We start from the raw sequence: 27,791 nt of genomic DNA, 5'->3' as shown, positions 1-27,791 counted from the left end.
AAATTAGGGTCTAGCCCGGGGCCTGGCCAGAAGACCTGCTTCAGTGTACACTTGCTCAGTGAATGAAAAGTTGTTTATTATATCTATAGCTTCTTCAAAGTGTAAGAAAAATAAGACATTAGGGCAGCTCCTGGAATTAAGAATTTTATTTTTAAAAAAATCACCTGCCCCATAACCACGCACAGTCTTATTTTCTTAACGATTTGGCTTTTCCAGATCCGAGTGTTCCCTCGCCAGTAAACAAAGGGAAAATTTTTACGTTAACCCTATCAGGGAAAGAAAGGGCTTCCTCCTGTATGATGCTAACATCTTCCACTGAACAGAAATCTAATGCACGATGCATCGAACAAGGACAAAATCTCCGGAGAGCAGATCCAGACAGTATGCCGATGCCGTATAGCTTGGAGCCTGTGCCAGCATTTCCATCACAAAAATCCTATAATCCAAAGCCACAGCAAATTGAATAAGTAACTAATAATTAGGTTTTTGCCCCTCTCTTATTCCAGGAAAATAATTTAAAAATTAAATTGTACATGTAGATAGGAAGGGATTATGTCACTGGTGATGTTAATCAGTTAGGAATTTATAAACAATTCCCTATATCCCCAATCCATTTTTCTGCCCTTATCTGAATGGCAGCAGTTTTCACTGTGGTGGTGGTGTTCTTAGGGGGAAAAAAAAGCTTTTTCCTAAGAGTCTTAGAATCATAAATTATCAGAGGAAAAAGATGCTACAAATCATCTAATTTGAAAAATCACACTAATTTAAAAAAAAAGGAAACTGTACCTCAGAGACGTTATAAATGGCAGAACTCAAGTCTATCGAAATAATGACTTAATTCCATCTCCCCTCAAATTCTAAGATAGCTTCGTTTTTATTTATATATAACTGCTTTTTATTAGAGGAATATGAAGGTATGAAATCCACTGGGCATTTGCCCTTAGCAAGCAGAACCTTGTAATGTCGATTTATGTTAGGTAAAATCTGACAGAAAAGCAAAGCTAGCCTTTTCCATAAATTTAGATGTCATTTAGATATTCAGAGACAACACGACTCCATCTTGGAGCTGAATGGAGTTTAAGTATTTTCCAGTACAACTTCTTTCCCACATGAGGTGACCAAAGACCCCAAAGGTTGTGACATATAAAGCCACCCAATTAGAAAAGCAGAGCCAGTATTTTATCATTGCTGGCTCAGGGGCCTTTCTGCCATATCAAGCTGGATTTTCTATGGGATAGTCTGGTACAGCACCTGGTATAACTTATAAAATCTTAGGTATTATAAAATTTCCACTCATGACCCATTCTGTTTCAAAGGCTGTGCACTGTGGCCCTATTCTTTCGGTCACCTTCCACAGTTTAAGAGTAATCCTTTCTCTCAAAGTCTAGTTGGTGCATCGATTTCAAAAGACAAAACAAAAATAGCACAGGTCTGGCCCTTATCGTACAAATGTACAAGTACTGAAAAGCCAAATAATGCTGCAGACACAGGCATTTCTGTCACTAATGATCAGGTGAAACTTGTTTTTTTTCCTCCCCTTCTTGCTGACTCTGGCCACTTGTCAGAATCTTTTTGGCCATACTGCACTGACTGAGAACTGGGTTTACCCCCAGCTCATCCAACTGGCGGTTAACATGCTTCCTAGATTGGGGGAGTCCCTTGGTGAGCCCCTCAGCATCCTCCTGGGCCACCATCTGTGAGACTTCAGTTAAGCAATGTGCCTCTTTGGGCCTCCAGGTGCTCACGATAAGCTGTCAGTGTTTTCTCCAGCCCTACAATCATACGGTCTATGATTTAGGTGATAGTTATCTTCATAAAGGGGAAGGTGGGGGTGAACTGAGACGGCCTCTTGATACTGCATTTGAGTCCGGAACCTTCTTTCTCTCTCACCAGCCAAGCCAGTCTGCCTGTGGGGGTTGAATCACATTTTAGAGTGGGTGGGAGCACGTTTCAGTGCAAAGAACTGCATGATCCCCGAGAACAACTGGAAAGGCCGGAGAGAGAGAGACGGGCAAAAGACAGAAAAAGCAGAGATGTCAGGAACAAAGCAGGGAATGTGGGAGGAAGCGCTGACTCACTGCCTCCTCTGAGATAAAATGCCCTTTAAGGCGCTGGCTCAATCCTAGATTTTATCCCACCAGGCCAAACATTAGGGAGGTCCCGTAAATGCTGGATACGTTGCTATCGATAAGTACTCTGCCACTCCATCACACCAATCCGGGGCAGCTTTGTAACGAGGGTTTGCTACAGCCTACCCGAAGCATGTGGCACACAGCAAAACCATCGAGATCCCTTCTGGGCGCTGTCCTGCAAGACCCGTCCAAATTATGGTCTTGACTTGCACGGCAGCGGGGCACACACATAACTCTGAAACCAGCATCTGGAGCTAGCTTCATCAATGTTACTTCCCAGCTACTGGCAAACTAGGCCAGCCTTTGTCCGCCTCCTCATCCTATTATTTAGATCCCAGCACTGAACAACTCTAGGCGGTACCCTTCACATCTGGGGTCACCGTAAGTCTGTGCATTTATTATGACAATCTTCTGGCAGGTGACCATGCAGGTTTTGAAGAAAGGGCAGCCAAGAGGTCATGCGGACTGGTGTCAGAGTTGCCCATTCCAAACCGACATAAAAGCACATGACCAGCACCCAGAAGAACCACAAACTTAATGTTTATGTTACCGAGTTTATGTTACGGAGGCTCTTACTAACTAAAATGTGGAGATGTCACCAAAGCTCTAATCCGGGTCCCAAGATCTTGCACTATTGTTATCAAGATGACAGACAACCTCATGGGGCGCCTGGGTGGCTCAGTCGGTTGGGCATCCGACTTCGGCGCAGGTCATGATCTCACGGTTTGTGAGTTCGAGCCCTGAGTCGGGCTCTGTGCTGACAGCTCGGAGCCTGGAGCCTGCTTTGGATTCTGTGTCTCCTTCTCTCTCTGCCCCTCCCCAACTTGTGCTCTGTGTCTCTATGTCTCTCAAAAATAAATAAATGTTTAAAAAAAAATGACCGACAACCTCAAATAAATAAAAATACCAATAAAATGTGAGACCTCGTAAGAACAAAAGCTCATGTTCCAGCAGTGGTCATCTACTGAAATTCTATTAGTAGTCTGGAAAATCTCCAGAAGGCAATAACCTCCCCCACAGGCTCACTGTAGGCTTCTAGAGAGCTCTGGCAAGCCTCAGAGTTGACGATAACCTTCCTTGGGGTGGTACTATATGCAGAAAGGGGATGTTCGATCCAGAACCGAAAACACTGCTAAACATAATGTTCACAGATATGACACAAATCTTGAGCATTCCAGAAGGTATGATGGAGAACTAGATCACCAGTGAAGATAAGAAATGAGTTCCCATCTGTGCTTTATCTAAATAGGTCACATTGAATGACTCCTTGTAGTGACAAAATGTTAATGATTTTTGCTCAGTCTCAAAAACCGGACTATATTTCTATGTTATCTTTTTTAAAGTCAGGTTTTTAAAAATCTAGGTGTAATTCACATAGAGTAAATTTCCTTTCAGTGCACAATTCTGTGGGTTGGAAAAACTCATAAAATCTGTAACCATCACCATAATCAAGATGTGAGACAATTTCATCACCCCAAAAATCCCCTCATGCTTATTTACAGCAACCCCTATTTCTAGCCTGACAACCAATATTTGATAAAACTGGACTGCACCGTAATACAAATATCAGCACTGCTTAGACTTTCCTTTAAATATTTACCATATTTCACCGACCCAAAACAGACAGACTGAAAGGCAGGCAGGCACACACACACACCCTAGATTTGAACACTATGACAGTAGGGTATGTCTTACAATCAATGGCATTTTGCTATTTTAACTGGTAAAAACTTTTTCTTTTGGAGATACATAAAATGATGTCTTATAATCTACAGTGCTTTTTAAAAAACTAAGTGAAGTGTAATAGTAAGTTCTTTATTTTTCAACATTCATTCAATACTTACTATGTGTGAAGCCTTCTACTAGACACTGAAAACAGAAAAATGAAAACGTGGTCCTCAAAACTATCACTTGAGATGTATGTTATCAATTACAATATATGATAATGTCTGTAGCAAAAGGTTATCCACCTACTAAGTAAAATTATCTCTAAATCAGACACTCTTCTTCTTTCAGGCAAAATTCTCCCCCAATTCAGATCCTTCCGCAGACACAGGAAATAAGGATGAAGGTAGTACCATTCGGCTTCACTCTGCCCATTCTAGGAATGAGTTATTGCCACGCCATGTGACATATTGCCTAGGAACAATCCAATTATTTCTTCCATAATACACTGTTGTGGTAGGGAAGCCTCATTTCAGTGTTCAACAGCTGCAAGGCTTTTAGGATAATATCAGAAGACAAGTCACTCAAAATAACTCAATCTGCAAAAGGCAGATGCCCCAAATCTTTCATAGACATGCTTCAAAGTCCCCAAATTCTTCCCTGGGCAATTTTTAAAGGGGAATGTAGAGAAGAAAAGTTAGTGAGTGCCCTTACCTGATTCTTGAAAGTGTTCTTCATTTGACAGAGTTCTAGACAAGATAAGTATTAATGCTTCTTTAAATTGGTCAAAATGCACCTAAAAATAAACAATTAAAAATGAGTTCAAAAGAGTTTCCACAGCCTTAAGGACGCAAATCCATCTTCAAGGTACCAGAACCGTTTGTTAGCATCCTGACAGCCTTGAAGTGAGTCACAAACAGCTTTTGTTCTCTTTTCTTCATTTCTCTGAAGCACTGAAGGGAAAAGTGGGCTGATCGTTTCTGACACCCCCATGTCATAAACCCTAACATCAACATCAATATTTATTCAACCCCGAGGGGGAAAGCTAGATAGCAAAACCCTCTTTATACACTCAGAAAAAGATACGTTTTGAACTCAACTCCTTTTATTTTTCTGAACAAGACCACAACAGAAAGATGTTAGGTTAGACATTAGGAAAAACTTCCCAAGTAAATGATCCATTGTAACAATGCCCCAAAGATGCTTTCATCCCTGAAGACATTCTAGAAGAGGGTGAGCTATCATCTGAGGGTGACTTGAATACAGTCTTGCCTGAGGCAGGTATATAATATTTATCTCCCAAGGCCCCTGTGACTCCATAAACAAATAGAAATCAATAGCAAACACAAAGAATAAAAGAACCTTGGGAAGCTTTGTCTTGAATTCTTAAAAATACAATTACCTTGATAGAAGGATGAAAGAACATGAGTTTTATTTAAGTAAATATTCAGTTAGAATTGGGGAAATACTTTGGTTAAAGGGGTAAAACAGTTTTCTTGATGGCCAAGTGTATTCTTCCATTATTTAAATTTATGTGACCTCACCGTGGGGTAGAAGGGAAAGATGGTATTCCTTCTCACGGTAATTCTAGTTCGATGATGTGGCACCTATTAACACAGAAGCCTATACATAAATCCAAAGTTGGTAAATTTGTAATTTGTGCCACTAAGGGTCTCTTTGGACACCGTTACAAAACATTGTCTAGAAGTTTAAATATGAGTGACAGATAAAAACCACTTGGCGAATTATACTGGGAAAAGTAGCAAACCTCATTAGTTATCTAAACAATGGAGGAAAAAAAACCTATGTCTTATCTATGCAATTTACCATACTGTCCCACAGTAGGTGTGATTTTTCTACCACAACCATTTTGATCACTCCAAATTACTTTCCAAAATCATCTCCCTTTAGATGGTATAGACTAAAAATCAGTATACCCTATGGAGCCAGAGCAGAAATCTGCCAAGGGAGGCAGGACATCTGCTAGAGAGCCAGGGCCGTGCAATCAATGAAAAGGTGAAGACACTGCAGAAATGTAAGCGATACTAATTAGGGTTCACAGCAGACAAATCACTGCAGAGCCTGCAGGAGGAGAAAGGGCCAGGTCCTGCTGTTGTCCCAAAGTCAGAGTACGGGCTTCAGGCACTGTGGCATCCTGGCTCCCATTCCCAGGGGCAAGGCCATCTTCCCAAGCAGCCAGTTCAAAACCACACAGACCCAAGGGCTCTCCTGCCCATGGACATTGGCCAGGCATTTACCACTTCCTACTGGAACCATTCCTTCCTCACAGGGGGGTGGGGGGCAGGAGGAGGGTTGGGGTACAGGCTCTGTGCTGGAGCCAGCTGGGTCCAGGTTCTGACCCTGCCTCAGCCACTTACTGCCTGCTGTGAACTGGCTAAATTACTATACCTCTCTGAGCTTTAGTTTGTTCACGTAGAAAAATGGGGATCTCTAACAACTAAAGTTTAGGACTCATTCAGCAAATATTTATTGAGCAGCTGCTATGGGCCAGGCAATGTCCTAAGCCCTGCTGACAGAGCAGTGAACAAGAGTGACAGAGACCTTGCCGCTGCGGAGTGCATGTTCTCAGGAAATGTCACAGGGGGTCCAGGCAGCCATTGTGTGAAAAGCATTGCATGCCTTTTATGTTATTTATAGTAACACGTCCCTCACAGAGGCATTAGGAAATCAAAATGAGAGTTACATAAGGGGTCTAGAACTTCCAGGGTAACTTATCAACTACTCGGTAAGTGGTAGTTAACACTCTAATAGCTATATGGGGTGACTGTTTCCCCTGCTTTACAGAGAAATGGCTACATTTTCAAGCAAAGCAACTGGCCTTGAAAGTGACCGTGACAGCCAAGTGGCAGTGGCGGAGGTGACAGCAGGGATCTTGCCTCCCCGCCAGGATCTGGGCAGTTGCCCAACATCAGAGAAGCCGATCCAATTTGCTGTGCTTAGGGACCTCAGCTTGGGGTTTCTCCTCTCTTAGGACAGTGATGGGAATGACTTGAATGAAACCTTGGCCTCTCCTTGACACAGTTATGAGTTGAACAGAAAAGGGAAGTGCTTGCCTTGAGAACTTCAAGTCCTATCTACTTCACCTCTGGGTCTCTGCTGGGTCTGGGCTTTGAGAGAGGTTATTGGCTCCCTACATAGTTCAATTCAGGGAGTATTGGCCATGAAGGTCACCAGGAGTCTATGTACCTCAATTTCTCACCTTGAGAAATGACCAAGATACCTACAATCTGGATGTTGATTCTCATCAACTTCCAAGACTTTGTTATACCATATTTAAGGGATAGTTAGCCTCATACAAACAAACCGACCTTTGAGACAGTAAAACCTCATTTATATGGAGATGGCTTATCAGACAATCAAGCAGCAGACAACTGGAAAACAAAGAAGTGATGTCCAAAGCTGAGGAAGGCATGGAAAAGCCCACACACTCTGCTCACAGAAAATGCTACAGAACCAGCTCCGGAGCTATTTATTCTCACTCTACCTGATTTATTATAAGCTTATTTTCCTGCTTCCCAGACTACTATAGATTAGAAGCAGCAAATAAGACACAGGAGCACTCTGAGGTAAAGTACTAAGAGAAGTAACTACTGACATCTTGGGATTGAGTAAAGACGTTATCTTTCCTCAGACAAAAATACAGTTTTTAAACTTAAAAAACCTTGTCTTAAAAACTCTACCAACTGTTAGAGAAGACATGCACTAAAAAACCTAATAGGCTGGGGTTATTTATTTAGTGTTGAGACAAGTATCTATGTGCCACAAAACAAACGCTGAGAGTATTGCTCTTATAATGTAGACAAATAACTGATAGACCAAGAAGATTTTAAATGATCAAGAATAATCTTATGCTGGGGCACCTGGGTGGCTCAGTCAGCTGGGTGTCCGACTTCGGCTCAGGTCATGATCTTGCAGTTTGTGGTTTCAAGCCCCATGTTGGGCTCTGTGCTGACAGCTCGGAGCCTGGAGCCTGCTTTGGATTCTGTGCCTCCCTCTCTCTCTGCCCCTCCCCTGCTCATGCTCTGTCTCTCTCTCTCTCAAAAATAAACTTTCAAAAAAAAAAAAAAGAATAATCTTATGCTATTTAATATCCTCTTTGACAGGGCAAAACTTTAACAAAATGTTTGCAATTCCCAAAGGTTATGTAAGACTGTTACTAAATGGGGTAAGAGATGCTGTTATCAGAAAATTGCATTAATGTAGATCCTGGATAACACTAGATGAGTGGGTGTATTATTGCAGGTTCCTTCTTTCCTGGGCATTTGGTCATTTGGATCTCACAACATCCACATGAGCCAGGTAAGGCAGGCATCTGCCCTTGGAATTGAGGAGGCAGAGCACAAAAAAGGCATGGGCCTTGCTGGTGGCCTCACGTCTTGAAGTTTTGGGGTTGCCTGGTGAACCCAGGACTTCTGACTGGAGTCATCAAAGCCTGGCAGCCCTCCTCCCCTAGACCTGCTTCACTCTCTGACCTCTCAGGGAAATCCCTAAACTGCCCCACGTCAAATCCCCAACTTTACACAAAGCCAGTGTAAAACAGTACACTGGGGCTCCAGGGGGTGAAAGGTCAGGAGGAGAATCTTGAGTGTGGGAGGGGAGAAGAGGAAAGAAGAGAGGAAAGTTGATTAGCACTTACAAGATAGAAGCTGGTGAGTGCTGTGAGAGACACAAAGACAAGCTGGAGAGACCATTTTTATGACATTTGGCTTCTCTGAGATATTCACAGGCAGAGCTTAACAGTTTCCAAAACAGACCTACTGAATCAGCCATTTTTTTTTTTAAAGAAAAAGGGGCTATAAAAGACTAAACTTGATTAACTCAGAGGTTCTTCATAATCTAACAGTGTCTATCTGATGGACCTCTTCCACACACACACACACACACACACACACACACCCAGAAATCCAAAAACAAAAACGTGGCAAGCTGATCAAAACAACTGGAGCAGCCTTAAGTCTTAAACCGATCTTATTTTCCCTCCTGCCAGGGCATAGAGACACTGGACCCTCCACTTTAAATAACAGTAAATTCCACATCTTCCAAGAAGACAGTTCTCTAATAGAGGCAGGTGACTGCTATTTTCTGACAATGCTCATGAATACTGATGTGGTGGAAAAGCCCCTTAGGGCACATCCCAGAACCAAAACGTTAATAAATGCCCTCTATTGTAAAGAAATGTGCATCAGCGGGCTCACTAAGTTCAGTAACTGGAATTTGTAAGTACCATTTTTCTCCTCCAAGGGAGCTTTACTATTGCATTACGTTAAAAGTTAGAAATCGTCACAAATATACAATGCAATTAAACCTCACACAGTAACAAGCCTCCAAGCCATGCTTCCCCTGGTTGGCACCCCCTCATTTGAATAATAATTGCTGCCATTCATTTTACAAGCATTCCTGTATCTTGTATGCCTCAAAGGACAGTTTGCAGCAATGGGAAAATTACATGACAGACTAAAAACACACATGACATTTACACTAAATTAATGGGAAGACTAGTCAAATCTGATTTTTTTTGTCATGTGTCACCAGCACATAATAGAAATTCACCTCATCATTTTTCCTTTCCAAATTTCATACGAATGCTTTTTTAGAAACATAATTTGCCTTTCCGACAAAAATAAAGTATCACATAAGAAAAAAACGTTACTTCAAACCGCACACACAAAAAAAACGGCAACAGGAAGTAGAATAAGGAACCTAACGTTGCATAAAATCATCTTACACAATCATGGAGATCAAATACATACAGTTTCCACATGTATGCAGTACAAACAGACCCAGGATGAGAAACTCAAGCCAAGTGTTGAACCAAGTGATCTTATTAAACGAGACAAAGGCCCGTGTAACTATCATCACACAGAGGAGGTTCGTATCTAGCAATACACAGGGAAACTGATGAAAGAACACTCAAAACATTAAATGCTAGCTGAATCGGGTAGAGAAATATGGACTCTTCAGAAGGACACAGTGCAGGAAAATGATGTTTACAGCATTATGCAAAAGAGAAATGATACAAAGAGATGTCGTTTCATTAAGAAAGAAATAGTTGTGAAATGTTTTATTCTAGTAAAGCATTCAGATGATTTTGGTCATTTACTATAGATAATGTGGACAGGGGCAATGTGGAGAGGGGCAAGCCCATTGCCCATCATAAAAGGCAAGTCCACGGGACACCTGGGTGGCTTAGTTGGGTAAGCGTCCAACTCTTGATATTGGCTCAGGTCATCATCTTGCAGTTTGTGGGTTTGAGCCCCACATCCGGGGCTTAGGATTCTGTCTTTCTCTCTGTACCTTCCCCACTCTCTCTCTCTCTCTCTCAAAATAAATAAACTTAAATTTTTTTTAATAAAAAAAAAAAAACAAGTCCAAACCTAAAGCAACTGTATGAAGTCATACTCCAAGACTGACCCAAGGGGCCCCACCTACAGATGGAGATGGATGCAACCATCGCCACACAGAAGAAGTTTCTAGCAAATCCATTCTCCACTCCTAGCCATATAGGGCTAGAAAGGGGCAAGAATCAGTACTTGAATCCAGGTCTGACTTCAAAGACTGTGCTCTAATATTATACTGTCTTGATGTGGTAGTAGTGGTGATGAGAGGGGCATGGAGAATGAGATTCATTCTTGCATATCTGGAATCCAAGGAGGCTGTGAAAACGTGTATTCAAACTCAGGGATGGGGAAATCTGGGTTCCTATCCTGCTGCTGCTTCCACTGAGTTGCCTGACCTTGGATGGGTCAATGTACTTTTCCAAGTTCTCTTTCTAAGGTTTCTTTGTCATACAGGTCAACACTGAAGTCTAAAATCTGTGATGGACACAAAAGAACGGTAAGTCCCCTCTGTCCAGAAAAGACGTTACTCATAAGAATATCAGTGGAATACTGCAGAAATCGGATCAGCCTTCTGGACCATACTTTCTCCAGAGAAAGAGACAGTCATTACTGAAATAAAGCAGGTAGAAGAGAACAGTCTTTCATCACTTTTTCCCACCTCTCGTTGGGAGCCAAAGATCTTCCCATCAGACTAAATACCTCTGAGAGGCTCAAGGTTCACAGCACGTAAAACCAAAGTTAATTTTGCAATAAGTCTGACAACAAAGTATTAATACAGAAGTAAATCTTGCAGCCTCTTAATCAGATTCTCTTCTTGTCCAAAAATGGGAACCACAGACCCTTAGGAGTTCAAGTCAACCTTAACAGAGATGGTTGTAAAAGAAAGGAGTGATGGTCTACACAGGGTCATAAGACAAAATGGGAATCAGAAAATATCCCTCACCATTTCAGGTTAAACTATGGTGGCTAAACAGTAAGATACAGCAAAGGTCCAGACATTTAATAAGAGCAATGAGAAATGTTTCCACCATTTCCTCCAATGCATTCAAAAAGCCTCAGATCAATATGAAACAGGAGGATGAACACCAGGTAGTTATAAATAGACACTATTTGATGATCAAGTGTAATTTTGCACACAGAGAACAAGTCCAAATAATCACTGCCAGAAAGTACTTCTGTATTTCTGATTTACTTTTCGAATGGTTAAAATATGTATAAGAGAAGGAAATTTTAAAAAGCTTTTAATGAACTGGAAACAAGCAAGTCTACCATATGAAATTAATCACGATATTTATAAAAGACTCCCCCAAGCACTTTAAAATGAAAGATGGGAAATCTGAGTTTAATTATATATTTGTAAAGCTATTAGATCTTAAAACTAAAAATTTCAAAGCACCTTTGATGAACAAAGTCCACGCACCTATGGGACTCTTTGGAAGCCACTGGTAAGTTCTGCTACCAGGTGGCCTGTTTTGATTCTAAAGAGTGCCAAAGACATAGAACACTTCAGCATCCAGGTTAATATCAGCAAGTATAGAAGGAAACGCCTCAGAACCTCAGGGGGCTATTTTGTCTCAAAGTTGTTATATTCCATAAGGAATATTCCATAAGTTATTCCATAAGTTATATTCCATAAAGGAAAATGCATTTTTAAAACTATATAAATAACACCTTCAATAAAACCAAGGTAAATTATACTTCTGTCCTGATTACTAATAAAGGAGAAAGGCATATGAGAACATTTCATTTCTAAGAAACAAAAAGACCAGGAAGCACCTGTGGCCAATATCAACTGCTAGAATGAAAACTTGGTTCAATTTAAGAGCTAATGCTGCTCTGTTTTCTTCTATGTTTGTAGGATGTATTTGCTCCCAGGACTATTAACCTGCCAGGCACATTACCCGACCAGACTGTAAGTTCTTCAGTGTCTTCAGGAGTCCCTTGTCTTGGGCTCCTACCCACCTGACAGGTGCTTCACTGATGACAAAGCTATGGATGGAGCTCTTTTGATTATGTAGCAGGAAACACCTTACCAGCAGTGTCCTGCCTTCCTTCAAATCAGTGATCCACAATCCTCAGGCATTGCAAACACTTACATAGTAAGCACTATGCTCAGGGGAATATGGCTTCAAGTTATAAAGCAAGATCAGATAGATGAATTGAAAGGGTTGAATGGCCTAGTAGCAAAATGGCGTGAAAATGGCAAGTCAATTTCAGTTACTTTCCTTAACAACTGTCAAAAGAAACATTAGGCTTAAAAAAGAAAAGCCAAGAATTCATTACAGATGGATTTTAAAATAAAAAATAAACAGAAAATATTCATATTGAGGAAAACAATGCATTTTAGCTTATTCCTTTTTCAAGAAAAAAAAATGACCAATTCAGCCCAATTCCAATAAAGGTAAACTTGGAAGTTTTGTTTCATTTAAAAATTACACTCATTAAAATTTAAAGATACATTTGAACCCTAGGCATGCAGGAAACTGTTGGATACTACTGTATCCAAAAACCAATTTAATGGAAAACCTTAGTCTATGATAAACATAAATAAGTTGCACAGACTAGCAGAATGCCTAACATGTAGGACACACACAATATACATTTGTTGAATTAATGACTATACTTAGATTTGTCATGCTACTATTTCTTTCTCCTTGTACACCAAATTCCTAAGCCTTATACATTTTTCTACAATTACCATTTAAAGAGAAGAAAGATGATTGGCACTGAAAACAACTTACAATTTTACAACTTACAATCCGTACTCAACATCTCAAGAAGGTGTTAGCGCTTAGAATTCTTCAGCAAATTCTGAGGAATTTTTTCCTTATAACTTAAAACTATAGACTATATAGAATATCTTAACAGCATATGGCCAAGTTTATGTGACCATCTGAGGAGAATAATTCGGTTTCATAAAAAATGCAAATCGAAGGGTAGTGCATTAATTCATGCCAACCCTGCTCTCAAGACAGTCACCAGAGACCTCCCACGTGAAATCAATATGCATACATCTATTTAACTTTTATCACTCGCTCACTAAGTAAATATCAGGCTACAGACCACTTAGGTATTCATTATTCACAGGCAAATAGCAAACGTAAAAAGCAGGCTGATAGTGTCAAGTTGTTAACAAATCAATCGATAACTGCTCCCCTGTTTTAGTTTGCTGAACGAGGGCAAAGATGTACAACATCTGGAGCAAACTGTGTAAGTGCTAAGGTACAATCTGTGCACAGCAGAGGGATCTGTATTTATGCTGATGCGGAGACAACCTCTCCAGGAACCCTTAGGTTGTATCTGTTCTTCTCAGGCTTTAATAAGCACTGAAACAGATCCACTCTCGGTGCTATTCCTTATACAACAAAAGGGCTGAGATCCCCAAGGACCACAGTAGTGGGAAACACTACTCCCTTAGCTCCCCAAGGTGTCCGAGATGGAGACAGAATGAAAACACATTTGAGCGCGTTACATGAATGAGGAACAAATGATTTCATCCTCAAACCTCCCAATTCTATGACTTTAGCAGCAAGATTTTTAGCATTTTTTAGGGACCACATGTTTTCACAGGCAGCTAATCCCTCCCCCAAGAGTGGCCAAGAATGGGTTTCACTTTCGTAAAACAAACAACAACCTCACATTTTTTTTCTTTAAGTGTGAACCCTGATAAACATGATGTTCATAGTGCCAAGCCCCTGGGAATAGCATCCTTTGTACATTAATTTCAGGGTGATCACTACTCCCATCTGTCTCCTGTCACAGACAGTCAATACATCCTACTGTATCTGAGGTCACTTATCCAACTTGTCATCTAAGAGACAGCGAAAATGAAATGAAGAAAAAGAAATTCAGTCACCGGAATAAAGTTGAGCTTCATGACTCCTTCCTCAATTTACACATGATAAAAACCACTGTCTACAAAGCATCATCAATGACAACAGAGCTCAAAAAGCAATGCCCATTTCCTCCTCTCATCCATTCCAACAATCAGCACCAAGACCCAACTCAAAGCCATACAAATGATGCTCTTAATTATAATTACAAAAATTGAAGGCAATATGAGGTCAAGACAGATCAAACACCCTTTCCACTAACAGCAGGAGGTATATAAAAAAAAAAGGCCCCTTCTCACTTCCTACTCGTTTCTGTCACTTGATCTGTGGGGACAACATGACTATTTGTTGTCAAATGCAGAAGTTAACATCGGCACACATGCATATCCCTGCTGGAAGCAAGTCCTGCTGGGTTTTAAATGAACCTGCACTGTATTTACTTATCCTCCTGTCTTATTTCCTAGGTGAAAGGTTTAATTAATACTTCACCCCAGAAACACAAGAAATAGCTTTATTGGGAGTAAAAGTCATAACAGCAATCTATTCATCCTGTGAGCGGCAATTTTCTTGCTACGTTTTCTTTCTCTTCGAGGGAAATCTCAGTCCCCTCCCTCTGCCCCAACGATGAATAGAGAGTCCCCAAAATGATCCACAACGAACAAGAGTTGGAAAACATGCTCTTATTGCCTCTTTTCCCTCTCTCTTCATCTGGGAAGCTCAGGGCACACCTTTATTCCAGAGCACAAATTCAAGCGGGCCCTCGCCACCCGAGCAAACCACACTGCCGGGTCCCACCCATTACATTTTTTCTGTTTATCAGGTTAACAGCTAGGGGCACGCACAGCCAGGATGTTAGAAGCAAGTTGCAACACGTGTGCTCTGCACCCCACCCCCACCCCGGACAGAAGCTGCACCCACTTCCCGCTGTCTGCCTTCTCCCCCAGACCTTACCCTGCCCAAGAGGTTGTCCTGAAGCAGCGTCTCCTGGAGCACTGGGGCCACCTCCTCCAAGCTCAACATGTGGCAAAGGTCGGTGAGTTCCTCCTGTCCCAGGGACCCGGTGCCTGTCGTGTCAAAACTGTCAAACAGCTCCTTGAGTCGGGCCTCATGCTGGTCCTGCTCCACCTCATCCATCCCATAGCCCACGGCGCTCACCTGTGTGCGACAGAGATAAGGGCGGGTGGTGGCAGCCCGGGAGTCCTACCCCTGCCCTCGCCAGCCCCTTGAGAAGATTCTGTACGTCCTTGGCCCCTGATGCTGGTCCATGAGGACCTCAGTGGAGGCAGGCAGGAGAGGCGATGCTGCACCCTCACCCCTCACCCCACCCCCAGCAAGACCTCAGGTCTCTCCAGGAGCCAGCCCTGGCCGGCCAGGCGCCCACACAGGCACTCACACCAGGGCCACAGCTACACAGGTCACTCAGGGTAACGTTACCAGAATGAGGGAGTCTCCTCTCCTGCCTGGTCCTTGGGCAGGCGGCCAGTCTCAAACTCAAGACTGAAAGCGCTTCTCTATCAGCTCACGAGCCCCTGGACGTACAGAAGGTGAAAGGCCACTTCTGACACTCCGTCCTTTCAAACTAACTGTTAGCACCAATATAGGCTGCAGGGCCCGAGCTGTGAGGCAAGTCGGCGAGCTCCAGACCACCTGCCCAGATGTCGCAAGCCACCGCTGTGGCCACGCTATCTAGTTCCACTTGGCTCAGCCTAGATGCCCCCCATCACAGTTAGCATGGAGGCTTGCAGCAAGAGGCACTAGATGAATATGTCCGATACAACACAAAACCACCTCCCTGTTTACATGAGACACAATGCCTTTTACACAAGTTCCCCCAAAAGCAGTGCAATTAACTTCACTGGTGCAATTACGCGAGGTGTGACAGGAAGGGTATTCCCTGAAGCTGGCTTTAGTCCCTGGGGGTTTTAGGCAATGCCTAATTGCCTAGAGAAAGGGGAAAACACTATTCCAACCTTTCAGACTATGAGCTTCAGAGGAGCCACAGACCATATGAATCATACAGAGTCTCAGGGAACCTCCATTATCCAGACCACCTAATGTCTGTGCACACGGTTAGTCTGTCTTCCTTCTTTTCAACCCCCAACCCCGGGCTTCCCTTTTCTCCACCTTCCATGGGATCAATAAAAACACAGGCTCATGATTAACTCAGAATCACTTCTGCTAAAAACAGACATCATAAAATTCTAGGTACCTCATATTTTAAGAGTGAAATCTGGGGGTTTCTTTGGTTGCGCAAGAATTCATTTTTAATGTGTTGGGTCTTCTGATGAGAGCCTGAAATGCGCACGTCTGAAGCTACCTTCACCATGACGCAACGGAAGCCAAACACAACCTAGACCCCTGAGACAATGACCTCAGCCATCTAAACCAGGCTCTCAGCACCAGCCCCTTGACTATAAAAAGCAGCACTTTCAAAAAATATATTTATCTTGCCCATATATTTTTTTTACTGTGATAAAAAATACATAACGTGAAATCTAACCTAACAAAAATTTATTAACAAAATTTTAAGCGCACACAACCGTCTTCTTCGCTAAACGTTCACTGTTGTACAGCGGATCTCTAGAATGTTTTCATCTTGCGTGACTTTGTACCCACTGTAGAACAACTTCCCATTGCCCCCTGCCCCAGCCCCCGGCAAACATCATCCCAGTTTTCAAAGCAGCACCTTTAACAAAAGCCCTGAGTAAGAAAACTCTCTAACTCACGGGCGATGTGCATATAGCAGATGGGCAACACGGGCGACACACAAGTTCAAGTGTTGAACGTGGCCAGAACTGTAAATGAGAGAGGCTTCCATAACACATCAGTGCTGCTCTAGGCTGTGCTGTTTTCTTCCTACAGGCAGCCGTCCAAAACATTACAAGCTAAAATGCAACCATGACCACCTGGAGTTTCAGCACAATGAGGTAGGCTCAAGGTGTTTTCAAACAGCTCGGCCACTACTCAAGGCCACTACTCAATTCGTACTGGGGCCGCTCATTAAGGCAAAGCAGCACCATTTAGGTCCAGGCTCCTGGTCTCGGGGTCTTTTAATTCTCAGCTTTTCTATTACTAAGGTGCTGTCGGTTCTGGCTGCCTTCCCAGGATTGGTCTGTTGGGTTAACTAATCACCATGTAAATGTTTTCAAAATAAGTTGAGAGTGCGATATAAACATCAGAGCATCAGAAAAGAAACACCAAGGTGTTAAGCGAAGCCACAAAAGTTAGGAATTTAGACAAGACCAATGCCTGGCTAATGAGACTCCGTTAGAGTCTGTCAGTTTGTTGTCGCCTAGGATCTGAGACTCCCCAGGGGCCCTGGGATTTTCAAGGTTGCAGTGACTCTCAGACTCGCTCTGAATTTTACAGTCCCCTGGGCTATACATAATCTGACCAACTTCATAAAAGGCAGACAATTCCACTTTTACTTGATTTTGCATATTTAAAAAAACCCTCAAAAGTGAAAGAATTCAAAAATTTCCCCTTTTCATTTTTAAGGCATGGGGATTGGTTCGTTGAGACCAATGAAAGGGGACCATAAAACTCATAATGTACTGAGAAGTCCTGATCTTATCCATGGCTTTGGATTCAATAAGCTATCATGCCCCGTTCTTTGGGAGGTCATTGGATTTTTCACTAAATCAAATCTCTTTCATTTCACAGCAGCTTTCCTTATTTATCTCTTTTTTTTCATCTCCCTCCTTCCCAAGACGCTATGCTTTGGAGAACATTCTTTTGACTGGAGGGGGAAAACAGCCTCAACCCTGTGGAACAAATGAGCATACAGAAACATCCAGAAGATGTTACATATGGTGACAAGTTGTCAGTCCTCGTTTGGCACAGAATGCATTTTTTTTTTTCTGGTTGATATTATTCCCCAAATGTTCGTGAGTAATTTCATGTGCAAGAATTTTTTTTTTTCTCCCTGCTTGGCAGAAATTTCCGTAAGGACAAGGTCCACAACTTATTTCTTTTATATCCTCCCCCAAATGCATAGCACAGTCTGTTCCTCACACCAGACACTGACTCAGTGTAGGGAGATTCCATGAGTGGAACCTTACCCTGAATGAGTGATGAAATGAGCCTATGAAGATTCTGAAACGCCCATTTCTTCCACAAGCACACCTCTCCTTCCCCCATCTGACCCCTTTTGTCAAAGGCATTTTCCATCTTGGATATCACTAAGCAGAAGCAGAAAGCCAGAACCCACTGCCAACCTGTAGCATCTAGAACTGTCCGGAGTTTGATTAAGGAGTTAGTAATTAAGCCAATGGATTCATAAACTTCGGCTGTAATTTTTTTTTTTTTTTTTTGAGAGGGGCGGTTATAGGATGTGACTTCGGAAGAGAATCTGTACTAAACCACTGTCCCAAGTCCCCTTGTTTATAGAATGGGAATAAGAATACCCATCTGGAAGGGCTGTCCTGAGGGTTAAAGATGGCAAGCAAGTGAGAGGATGACCCCAGAGAAAGTTGATACAAGAGGGGAATTGAGAAAACCACCAAGAAGATACTTGTGACTGACAAAGGCGGGGTGAACTGAAGTCAAGCAGCCCTAGATCTGCTTTCAGAGAAGCCAAGCGGGAGCTGCGGAATGCCATTGGGAGAGCAAGAAAGCACAGGCCAGGTATTATGTATACAAACGCTGTTATATCACTAAATGGTCAATGGTGACAGGTAAGGCTCAGGGCTTCTTCCATTTTTAAAGGCAGATTATTGATAAAGTTAACATCAATCAAAAGCAGAAAGGCTGAAATATTGTTGGGAGTTAAGAAACTTTTATTTTTTTTTAACTCCTGAACCTAAGTCTGGCCTATGTTGAGTACTTTACATAAATGATCTCATTTAATCCTTCTAATTCTTTAAAGTAGACACCATATTCCCATTTAAGATGCAGAAACTGGGGCTTGGCAAAATTAAGCAACTTCTCCAAGGATACGGTGCTAATATGGGGATGAAGTGGAGATCAGAACTCTGGTCTGACTCTAAATTATACTATCTCTCAGTCCTGTGGATGCACACAGAACACATGAACAGGACATCACTGGCAAATCACTTATCTCCACCTTTCTGTGTTAATCAGCTAACCACTAAAGTCCCAGAAACCACCGCGAAAACCTGATGGCCACAAACCCCTCCAAATTGAGTGGGGAAGGATGGGGTTTCTTCCTCCCTACCTCTCTTAATCCACTTATTGAATAATTACAAGGCACTAGAGAGGTATGGAATGAGCATTCTCTTTTTTCCAAAGCAGTTTTGGGATTTAGGGCAAAGAAGAAATAAAATTTTGTATAAAAATGACCACGCAGAGTTCCATATCTTCAACAGTGGGCACAGTACAGAAACTGATAATTGTTAAATTACTTCCTCAAAATGCTTAAGTATGTCTGGTCTGTGCAATCAATGCTTTCCATAGTTAAAGTCTACCTGATACCCACCAGTGACAGAAATCTTACTCAGAGATGAGGAAAGCTGGGCTTTGAGTAATAAATCCTCTTTCAAATTGCCAAGAATAACTCCAGTTTCATAAAGCCTCCCACAGGTCGTGGCCCCTCTTCGCCATCTACTTTCCCAATCAAATTGACAGAAGCCTTTACAATTCCTTTGGAAAAGAATGGTCGGTGCAAGCAATATTTTGGAGTTTTAACTAAGGATGGTTAAATAAGAGGCAATGCACCGAGCCATTAATCACAACATTTACCACCCAATAACCACCCATAATGAGAACTATTTGGAACACTTTCCTTCCAAATAACTCCAAACAAGGCTGCCAAAATGTGCAGACCCTGACGGGTATGGCCATTACCGATCTGTGCCCTTGCGCTCCACTTGGCAACCCCGGCTGATGAAATCAGGGCCAACTGGGCCTGGAAAAGACATAGGTGGAGGTCCAGCTGGAATAATGAAGTCCCCAACATAAGGCCAACATGAAGTGGATACATGAACTTATGAACTTTCCAGCATCCAAGGTACACAGAAAGGAGCTTGTAAGAATGGCACCCCAGCCAAAGGGGACGTCTGTTCTGGGCCAGAGGGAGTGAAAAAGGGACAAAGTCTGGCAAGGGAAAACCAAATAATAAATGAGCACAATGCCAGAGCCCCTCGCCCAGGCCTTTTATTTCCCTCCAGATGGTCCAGCAGCTGAACAGCTATGTGGAATGTCTGGAGGCCCCTCCTGGCTCGGCCGCTTTCCTTAGGTATCATAATAGATGCTTTCAGATTTGTGTTCAGACATAGCTGTTGGGGGTCCGCAGACCAGGCAGTGGCCACCAAGTGACTAATTTAGTTACTTTATAACCAAAATGGTGAACATGGACAAATCCTGCTTAGAGAAAGCTTTTCATTCATGCCTTTAAGCTTTCACCATTTGGCAAGTCAGAGTCTCATAATGCCAATGATCAAATTAAAATGTTTCTTCTTCCCCCTTTTCTGCAAACACTTTAATTGCAAAGATCTCCAGCCTTAACATTTTGGACTCATTTCAGTATAAAATGAAATAGTGACAAGAATAAATTCAAGTTCAGGAAAAGCTTAATAGAAAAAGCAACAGTCTTTTTTCATCTACATATCTACATATCTGTATTTACATTACATTTGTATAAAATATTTCTGCCAAAAACTATGGCTACTCATCAAAATGACTCCTGTCAGGTAGCCTCCTCTCGGTTCAGAGAGTATCTCACTTCTAGCTGGATACTGCAAGCACCAGAACAAAATCATGGCATAAAGAGAGAACACCAAAGTTTAAATGCCACTGCACAGAAAAAAAAAAAAAAAGTCACATTAAATAAATATGAAAGAAAATAACAACCTCTGTTAATCTACACTATAAAACTGAATTTAACTAAGGACGTCCTACTAGCATTTATTCTACATTAAACATTAAAAAAGGTTTCAGGATTTTAATATTTAGTATATTGTGGTATACCAAACGCAAGCTTTTGTTAAACCTAATGGCTATGTGGATTACCAATCAGGTGGTTAACTCTGGGCAGCTGGAGGAATAAAATCATTAGGCTAGCACCTTGTAGCTTCGGTAACCTGTAATCCGCTAGTAAGTAAAATTACAGAAGCAGAAAACAGAGCTACAGGTTTGTTTATTTATTTATTTTGAGAGAGAGAGAGAGGGATCAGGGGAAAGGCAGAGAGAGAGGGGAAGAGGCTGAGAGAGAATCCCAAGCAGGCTCTCCACTGTCCTCTCACAAACCATGAGATCATGACCTGAGCTGAGACCAAGAGTCCAACGCTTCACCGACTGAGCCACCCAGGCACCCCTGTTACTTTCTGAAAAGAGACTGCCTATAACAACGTTCACTTCTCAAGCCGCATGTACCTGAATTAATTCAGAATGCCTGCGGCTATGACTCCAGTTCCCGGAGGAAGAGCTTCCCTTCCCTCATCTATAAACCAGGTTTTCCCACCTTTGTTTTTTATATGGACATTAGAACACAAACACTTCGTAATTTTTCCACCCAAAAGTTTGAATAAATGATTAACTGCTGATATACATTGCAACAAAGAAGTGTCCTAATTTCAAAAAAAAAAAAGTTGCTTGCTTCTACATTCCCATAATCTTTTTCAAGTTCTATTTTATTCGTAAATAAGATAAGAACATCTTTTTGTAAGCCTCAGTCTCTCCACAAGCCTCTGCCCAACAGACGCAAGCTCAATAGCCAGAATTCAAACCACATAATTTATTGGCTTACAGATGAACTGGCATCTATAAAAACAACCCCCCGCCCCGAGAAAAGGCTTTAGGCAGCTTGAATCCCACTTGAATACTCTGGCTAAACTTGCCAACCCTTTTTCAAGGTAAGACTGATAAAATGCATTTTCGTTACCAACACAAAATGGAAGCATCAAGATTGGTGAAATGTTAGTTTAGAAAGTCATTTGCAGTGACATTTAAAACAATTTATTTTAACAACATTTGACTTAAGATAAGAATATTGCCTATTAAATTAAGGTTGGCTGTTCAGAATTCACTGGTGCCCTGTTCTCCCCCTCTGTGACAGTTAACATCTTTTGATACTAAGGGTCATCACATATCTAAAATGGAAAAAGGACAAGAAGAAAGACACCGGCTATTCTGAGCAAGTGCCTATTAAAATGACTGATCTGTGACATTTTAATGCGAAGACTGTACCCCTGATGGCTTCCTTTCCATTGCCCTCTAAAGCTTTCTCCTGCCGTGGCAATATCTCTGTTGATGTCCAACACATTTGGAACATCTGTAAGTCCTACCCTTTACCTATACGGCGGTTCAGAAGGCTTTCCCCTAAGGAATCACCAGAGAACAGGTGGAAATAAACAAATCTGCAAATAAACTCCCCAAGAGGTCACTCTTCCTCCCTAAGAAACAATGACAACAGCTGAAGAGACTACAACAAACTGGTTTTTCAGCCAGCCTGTAATGTTACTTTTACACACAGTCTGGAAATTATCACAAACACACCCCCCCCCAACTCCAGGGCAAGATCTGCCAATATTTCAGGTCATCCACCCCTACGCTAGCCACTAGAGAAGATTCAAGATAAAATTAAGCTGACACAGAAAAAATACATTTCCTTGTAGACTGTCAAGCCTCTGGAAAGCAGCAGGATGAATTTATGTTAACATATTTAAGGGAGCCCAACCGAGAAATCGTCCATGGCCTCAGGAACTTAGCCCATGCACCATGATGGACTTTATCAGGATTCTAATCCAAAAAAGCTACCATGTCAGTCACAAAAGACAACTACGCAATCTGTTTTGATTTCAAAAACTCAGAAGTTATATGGCAAGTCCATCTCAGGAATTCCCCTGCCCCTGTTAAGAAGGCATAAGATCCCATTATAGCTAAGTTGTCAAAACAAGGTACGTGGTAGGGTAGCTTTCCAGCTCCTGTTTCACGTGCACCTTAACCTGGGTTTGTCAGGGCAGAGGCTAGGAAAACGTCTCTTCCTATCTCGCTTTCAACTTCACAGAAAGAGCTTTCGGCAGGAAAGTGTTTCCATCAGCCTTGTCCTTTTGTCAGGGACCGGTCTGGTAGCCGAAGAAGCCCAGCCCTTGGAACCCTGGAACGCTGCACTCTACACTTCCATTTGCTGGTCTGGCGATCAAGGCTTTCAGGCAATAACCCAGTGTCATTTTGTTCTCTCCCCTTCGTTTTTAGCAATTGCACCGGGGAAGTCTTTCTATGTGCATTTCTCCCGCGCACCTTCTAAAATTCCCCCATTCGGGGCCCCCAACGGCACTCCGCAGCTCCGAGCACCCAGGCTCATCACCTCGGGTTTCCCCCAGACAGGTTCACTTCAGCTTCTCAATCCCAAGGCTGCCCGGGTGGTTCAGGCAACCGAACCGCCACCCTTTCGGCGCGCTCCGGACTCCAGTCCGCTCCTGGGTCCACACACAGTAGCCGCTTTCAGCTCGTGGCTGCGGGCTGGGACCACGGGGGTGGCGGGGGATCCCAGCCCCGGATGAGCGGCCCGAGGGCGGGCGCGCCGCCGCGGTCCCTGCCAAAGCGGTGCTGCAGATGCGTCTCGGAGCCGCCCGCCCGGCGCGCCCCCGGAACCGGCGGACACCCCCATTGTGTCACCAGGCAGCGCGCTCTCTCGGCCCCCGCCGCCCTCGCCTACCTTCTGGCGGCCTCTCCGTCGCGCCCGCACCGCCGGCCGCCCGCCTCCAGCGCTCTGCAAAGCGAAGGGGGACGCTTTGTTAGGGCTCAAGAAGCGGGACAATACTTCGCAGCCGGTGCCGGGGTTCCGGGCGGGCGTCCTTCAAAAGGACGCGGCCGGGGAGCCGCGCGAGCGTCATTTCCATATGTAAGGAGCCGGCTCGTACAAAAGCGCGGCTCTCCGGGGCCGCGGCGCGCATCCTCCCCGCCCGCCGGCCCGCCCCCCGGCAGAGCAGCCCGCGCCGCCCGGGCCCGCCCCTCCTCCCGCCCGCGAAGGCGCCCCCTCTCCGCCGCGTTCCCCCCCACCTCGGGAGCGCCCCGCGCGCCCCGACCTCGCACTCCCGAGGGGAAGCCCCAGCCGGTCCCCGTGCGGGGTCCGCCCTGGGCGCTCAGGGCCTCGCCGACGGCGCGGGGGGGGGGGGGCAATGCGAGGCCTCCGCGCACCCCCCCCCCGCCAGGCCGCAGGGCGGGGGTGCCCCGGGAACGGGCTCCTCGCTCACCGCGTCCCGGGGCTCAGGCGCCCGGCGCCGCCGCGGGGACCATGGCCGCGGGCGCACTCGGGGCTCGGAGGCGGCGGCGGCGGCGGGACGGCCGCGCCCAGCGCGCTCGGCTCCCGGCTCGGCCGCGGCCACCCGGAGCTTCGGACGCGGGGGAGGAAGGGCCGGGCCCGCGCGGGGAGGAGGAGCCAGGACGACGCCGGCCGGGGCGCGGCTCCTCCTCCGCGGCCCGCGGCGCCCGGGCGGCCGAGGGAGGAGCGCCACGCGGTGTCCCGGCCCCCGCGGGGTCCGCCCCCGGCCCCCACCCGGACGGGTACAGGGCCCCGGGTTCCGGGGATTGCTCAGGTAGCGGGAACACGGGGGGAGCCCGGTCCAGGGTTGGCTGCTGGGTGACGCTGGGAGGTCGCTTCGGAGATTTGAACTTGGAAAACGCAGGGTTCTAGGGGCGCAGGTGGATCGGCGCTCTCAGGTCGCCGTCAAGCAGGGGCTAGTGCGTCCACCCCTCCACCCCCTGCCTTCTAGCCTCTCCTTGCGAGCGCGCCGCTCACACCCCGCTGCGCCTGAGACACCCAGCCAGCCACCTCTGCGCGTGGAGGAAAGGCCTCCGCCTCCAGACAGCGGGACCTTAAGGTAGAGATTCAGGTGCCTCTCTTGCCCCCAGGCGGTCCTGGATTTCTCTGCCTTTGAGCGCCCTTGGCCCTCATTGGAAGAGGGCTCCAGGGAGAGCGAAGAGCTCTAAGACTTCACTCCGAACTCTGGAACAAGTGTGATCGTCGTACCAGGTCTAGTCGGGCTTCCGCACCTGCCCACCATGTTCTCAGAGGCTCCCACCCGCATCAGGCCTTCCGCGGGTACATCCAGCCCTCAGTCACTAGCCACACAGGACGGAGATTCCTTGGAGTTGGTTGTTCTCCAGCCAGCGATTGTTCACTGTTTACCACCTCCTACCCCTACTCCACAGCTCCCCCAAATGCTCTCCTTTTTCACTCCTCCCGCCCCCATCTCTACACTTCTGATCTGGATGCAAACAGGATCTTAAGCCCAAGCCAAGAAGCAGCAGCTGAGGGCAGGTGACATCCACTGTGCTCTCTTCCAACAGCAGAGTTCAATGTGTTGGCCTGGAAGAAGAAGCCGCCTGATTTATTATAACCCACAAGTCTGGTTATTTCAGCAAGAAACTGGAGACTCTTCCCTTGCTACTGAAAGAACGAGGGGTAGACAGGAAGGAACCTATCATTCAATGAGAACCCAGTGTGCTGGAAACTTAGCAGAAATGATCTTACCTAATCCTCGCACCACCTTTAGGAGACAGACCTTATGATGCCCACTTTGCAGATGGGGAAACTGGGCCTCAGAAAAACTAGGGAGCTTGCTCAGGATCTTGCAGCTAGCACATAACACAGCTGAGCTTCAAAAGCAGATTACACATGTGACAAAATTGCACCAAACCAAATACACAAATGAATATATGTAAAATTAGTGACGTTTGAATAAGGCCCTAGGATCCTATTAATGTCAGTTTCCTGATTGTGACATTGTGCTACAGTTATTCAAAATATTACCATTGGGTAGAAGGTCTATAAGGGATTACTCTGTACTATTTCTTAAAACTTAATGTGAATCTACAGTTGCGCCCTAACCAAAAGTTTGTTATTTAAAACATCTGTCTTGGGGCACCTGGGTGGCTCAGTCACTTCGCCTCAGGTCATAATCTCGTGGTTCGTAGGTTTGAGCCCCACATCAGGCTCTGTGACAGCTCAGAGTCTGGAGCCTGCTTCTGATTCTGCATCTCCCTCTCTCTCTGCCCTTCCCCTGCTCGTGCTCTGTCTCTCTCTCTCTCAAAGATAAACATAAAAAAAATTAAAACAGTTCTGCCTTATTTTAGAACCAAGCTCTCTTCTTTCAATACATACTCCTCCCCCCACCCTTTTTTAATACTCCTGTGCATGCCCACACACACACACACACACACACACACACATGTACTTTGTGCACAGTTGTTCTATCCAGTAATAATTATACAACACACACTGTTAAGTGAATAACTAACTTGTTGCCAGAATACTTACATAGGTGTCATCTCATAAATAAGAGAAGAATGTTCATCGGGGAGGAAAACAGCCAACAGTCTTAGAAGGTAAGAATGAAGAGATGTTTCTTTGTTTCACCTTATCTCTGCCATGGGAGCCTCATCCTACTGGTTCTCTCTCCAAGCATCCCTTTTACCTGCAAGAATCCTTAAGGTGTGGATTGTTCTTGGGAGCCACGGGTTGTGGGAGGTGGCATTCATTCCCTGTAGAGAAAGGTCAGAATTGGTGGGGGTTGTGTGATTTGAGAAACACAAGATACTCTTTCTTAAGAGGAGTGAATGGGGCGGAGTTAATGCTGGGTCTAGAAACTTGAAATCACATTCAACCCCCAGCCTTGCTACAAAGGAGGGGAGAGTGTGTGGCATGAGGACTTGGTGGTGTAGCTTTGCAAGGATAATCCTACCAAGGCAGATAATTTAATACCATGTGCCTGAAATTTAGGCTACACAGGGTGGAAGGTTAATCTTTGTATGTCTAGAGTCACTGCACAAAAGCAAGGACTTACCTTAGAACCTATCACTTAAGCTTTTCTCTGTTAAAAAAAAAAAATGAAGATAACAGCAGAAATAGTAGCTAAGCTCCAATTGTACATTATATACAATAGGAGGAAAAATGAAAAGAAGCATAAACATTTACCCAGCCTTTACAGACCACATTTCACTTTTATCTGTTGTAATTTATTTGCCTCTGATATTAACTCCCACAAAGAGCCTTGTTCAGGGACTCAGGATCCTTAAAGTATTTGTAGATGATGTTTTCAAGTGGCTTTTCTGCAATGTTTTTCAGTATTGGACTGGCTTTCTCAAGTGGCTAAAAGCTCTAAAAAGTTAACCAAGGAATAATCTAGGGAAGAGAAATTTATTCTCGTTTCTTCTTGAAGTAACTTTGTAATGAATAGTTTAGAGTCAGAACAACAAAAATGATTTTTTTTAAAGGAGAAAGAAAATTCAGGCTTTGTAAATTTCCCAGGATCTACAGAGTTATCTTTTTTTTTTTTTCCTGGGCAAGGAAAGCAGATAGTTGTAACCAAACTCATTCTACCCTAACCCAAAGTCACAGTTGGATGTAAGTTATTTCTTACAGCACAGTAAACAAACAACAACAACAAAAAACACCTCTTCTGTCATGCTGTAGAATTCCCAGCTGCTTCTACACTTGTTTAATAAATGTTTTTCTTATTTCTCTGACCATGTGAACTAATCAGAACAAACTTCAGGTAAGTTGCAAAGCTGCCTCAGGTGGGGCTCAGTGGTTAAAGCAGATTATCAGTTATAGTCCAAGCCAGGGACTGTCTGGATGAAAGGGACATCATATTGTCCCCCAAGAACCCAAGGAAATGGGTGGTGAAAGGAGGAAAGGGGAAATTTGGGTTCCATCCAGATATGTAAGTCAAAGGCTAGGAGAAAGTGTCAGTGACAAAATGGTGGTGGTTAATAACCCAGGAAGATGCCAAGGAAGTAGACAGAAGGCAAACTGATTTACACTCTTGCCCCTGAAGAACCCTCATTTGGAATTATGATTCTCCATTTTCCTTCATGAAATATATGAAAGAAGAGGATAC

General features: G+C 44.1%; 1 protein-coding gene across 10 annotated transcripts in view; it reads right to left on the bottom strand.

The window, feature by feature from the left end:
- NIN (ninein) overlaps positions 1-23,709 on the bottom strand; it is a 96,316-nt gene extending 72,607 nt beyond the window's left edge. For 3 of the 10 annotated variants that reach the window (XM_047079678.1, XM_047079681.1, XM_047079683.1), the window contains exons 1-3: positions 23,606-23,708; positions 14,941-15,144; positions 4,512-4,593 (exon numbers count right to left, since the gene is read on the bottom strand). In XM_047079678.1, the coding sequence (XP_046935634.1) occupies positions 4,512-4,593; positions 14,941-15,123 (265 nt within the window). In that variant the 5' untranslated portion in view covers positions 15,124-15,144; positions 23,606-23,708. The other 7 variants (XM_047079684.1, XM_047079680.1, XM_047079677.1 and 4 more) reach the window with 5 other exon arrangements.
- Positions 23,710-27,791: the final 4,082 nt, after the last annotated feature.

Source organism: Lynx rufus, unplaced genomic scaffold (genome assembly GCF_022079265.1).
Source record: "Lynx rufus isolate CCGP_SWC_20201006 ecotype Redwood Valley unplaced genomic scaffold, mLynRuf1.p SCAF_17, whole genome shotgun sequence".
NCBI classification, from domain to species: Eukaryota; Metazoa; Chordata; class Mammalia; order Carnivora; family Felidae; genus Lynx; species Lynx rufus.
Note: the sequence above shows the minus strand (reverse complement) of the source record. Positions and strands in the feature narration are given on the sequence as shown.